We start from the raw sequence: 1460 nt of genomic DNA, 5'->3' as shown, positions 1-1460 counted from the left end.
CATAAAATATACATCATTCAGATCAATCATTTCACACACATCCATTATTTGCACGTTTAACCCATGGGCCAGCCTGTAATGGGCCCAACCACAGACCAAAGACCCGCCTTTTTTAACACCGACCCATTTACGGTCTACCCCTTCCACTAACTAAAATCACCACATCGGCCTGCTTCTATATCTGACGACTGCCCTACCTTCTTCTCCACCTCCCCTTCCATCGCAAATCTCTCTCTCTATCTCTGTCTTCAGCCTAATCATCATCAAGCCATGGCAGCCTCTGCTTTTTCCCTGAAGTTCAGCGCCGCCGCCTTCACAACTTCTCCGTCGCTCCCGGCCTCCAACCGCAATCTCTCAGAAACAAGAGTTCCTTCAGCACTCAATCTCCAACTCTGTAGCTCTCTAACCAAAACCCTAAGATTGCATAATCCATTTTCCCCGTCGCCCTTCCCCAAGACCCGTCCAGTATCCGCCTCCCTCTTCTCCAAACAAAAACCAACCGAATCCTCAAGGCCAAGCAATGTGCAGGAGCTATACGTGTACGAGATCAACGAGCGAGACCGCGGAAGCCCGGTCTATCTCCGCCTAAGCCAGAAGGAAGTCAATTCCCTCGGCGATCTCGTCCCTTTCAGCAACAAGGTAATCGGCTTCTTGATTTTCTTAATTTCCTTCCTTCTTGAGGTTTTAATTAGGAATAGCAGGTGTACAGCGGGAATCTGGAGAAGAGGCTCGGAATAACAGCAGGGATAACTGTTCTGATTCAAAACGTGCCGGAGAAGAAAGGGGATAGGTATGAGGCGATCTATAGCTTCTATTTTGGAGAATACGGGCATATATCTGTTCAGGGATCTTACCTTACCTACGAGGACTCTTACCTGGCGGTGACCGGTGGCTCCGGCCTCTTCGCCGGAGTTTATGGTCAGGTCTTGCTTCACCAGATCGCTTTCCCTTTCAAAATCTTCTACACCTTTTACCTTCAGGGTATACCGAAACTACCGGAGGAGCTACTCGGCACACCTGTGAAGCCTTCTTTGACGGCAGAGCCGTCCGCGGCTGCTAAGGCGGCTGAACCCCATGCCGCCCTAAAAGAATATACCAATTAATTACTTTATGTACTATGAGGAAAATAAATTTTTGTTTGAATATTCTGATCCATTTCCCAAAAAAAAAAAAAAATTCTGATCCTATTATGTTATATTGATGTGTTGATACATATATATATATATATATAGGCTGCTAAGGCGGCTGAACCCCATGCGCCCTAAAGAACTATACCAATTAATTACTTTATGTACTATGAGGAAAATAAATTTTTTGTTGAATATTCTGATCCATTTCCCAAAAAAAAAAAAAATTCTGATCTATTTATTAGTATATAGTCATTCGCTATCCTCATACAATATATATGATATATAAGCGTTAATTATATACTCATAATATATATAAGTATATATATATAT

General features: G+C 43.4%; 1 protein-coding gene across 1 annotated transcript; it reads left to right on the top strand.

The window, feature by feature from the left end:
* Positions 1–207: 207 nt before the first annotated feature.
* Positions 208–1167, top strand: LOC110093045 (allene oxide cyclase, chloroplastic-like). Its single transcript, XM_020817795.2, has 2 exons — positions 208–639; positions 702–1167. The coding sequence occupies exons 1-2, from the start codon at positions 271–273 to the stop codon at positions 1101–1103; spliced, it is 771 nt and encodes a 256-aa protein (XP_020673454.1). The 5' UTR covers positions 208–270; the 3' UTR covers positions 1104–1167.
* Positions 1168–1460: the final 293 nt, after the last annotated feature.

Source organism: Dendrobium catenatum, unplaced genomic scaffold (assembly GCF_001605985.2).
Source record: "Dendrobium catenatum unplaced genomic scaffold, ASM160598v2 fragScaff_scaffold_621, whole genome shotgun sequence".
Taxonomy (NCBI): domain Eukaryota; kingdom Viridiplantae; phylum Streptophyta; class Magnoliopsida; order Asparagales; family Orchidaceae; genus Dendrobium; species Dendrobium catenatum.
The sequence above is the reverse complement of the archived record's forward strand: the minus strand, read 5'-3'. Positions and strand labels throughout refer to the sequence as shown.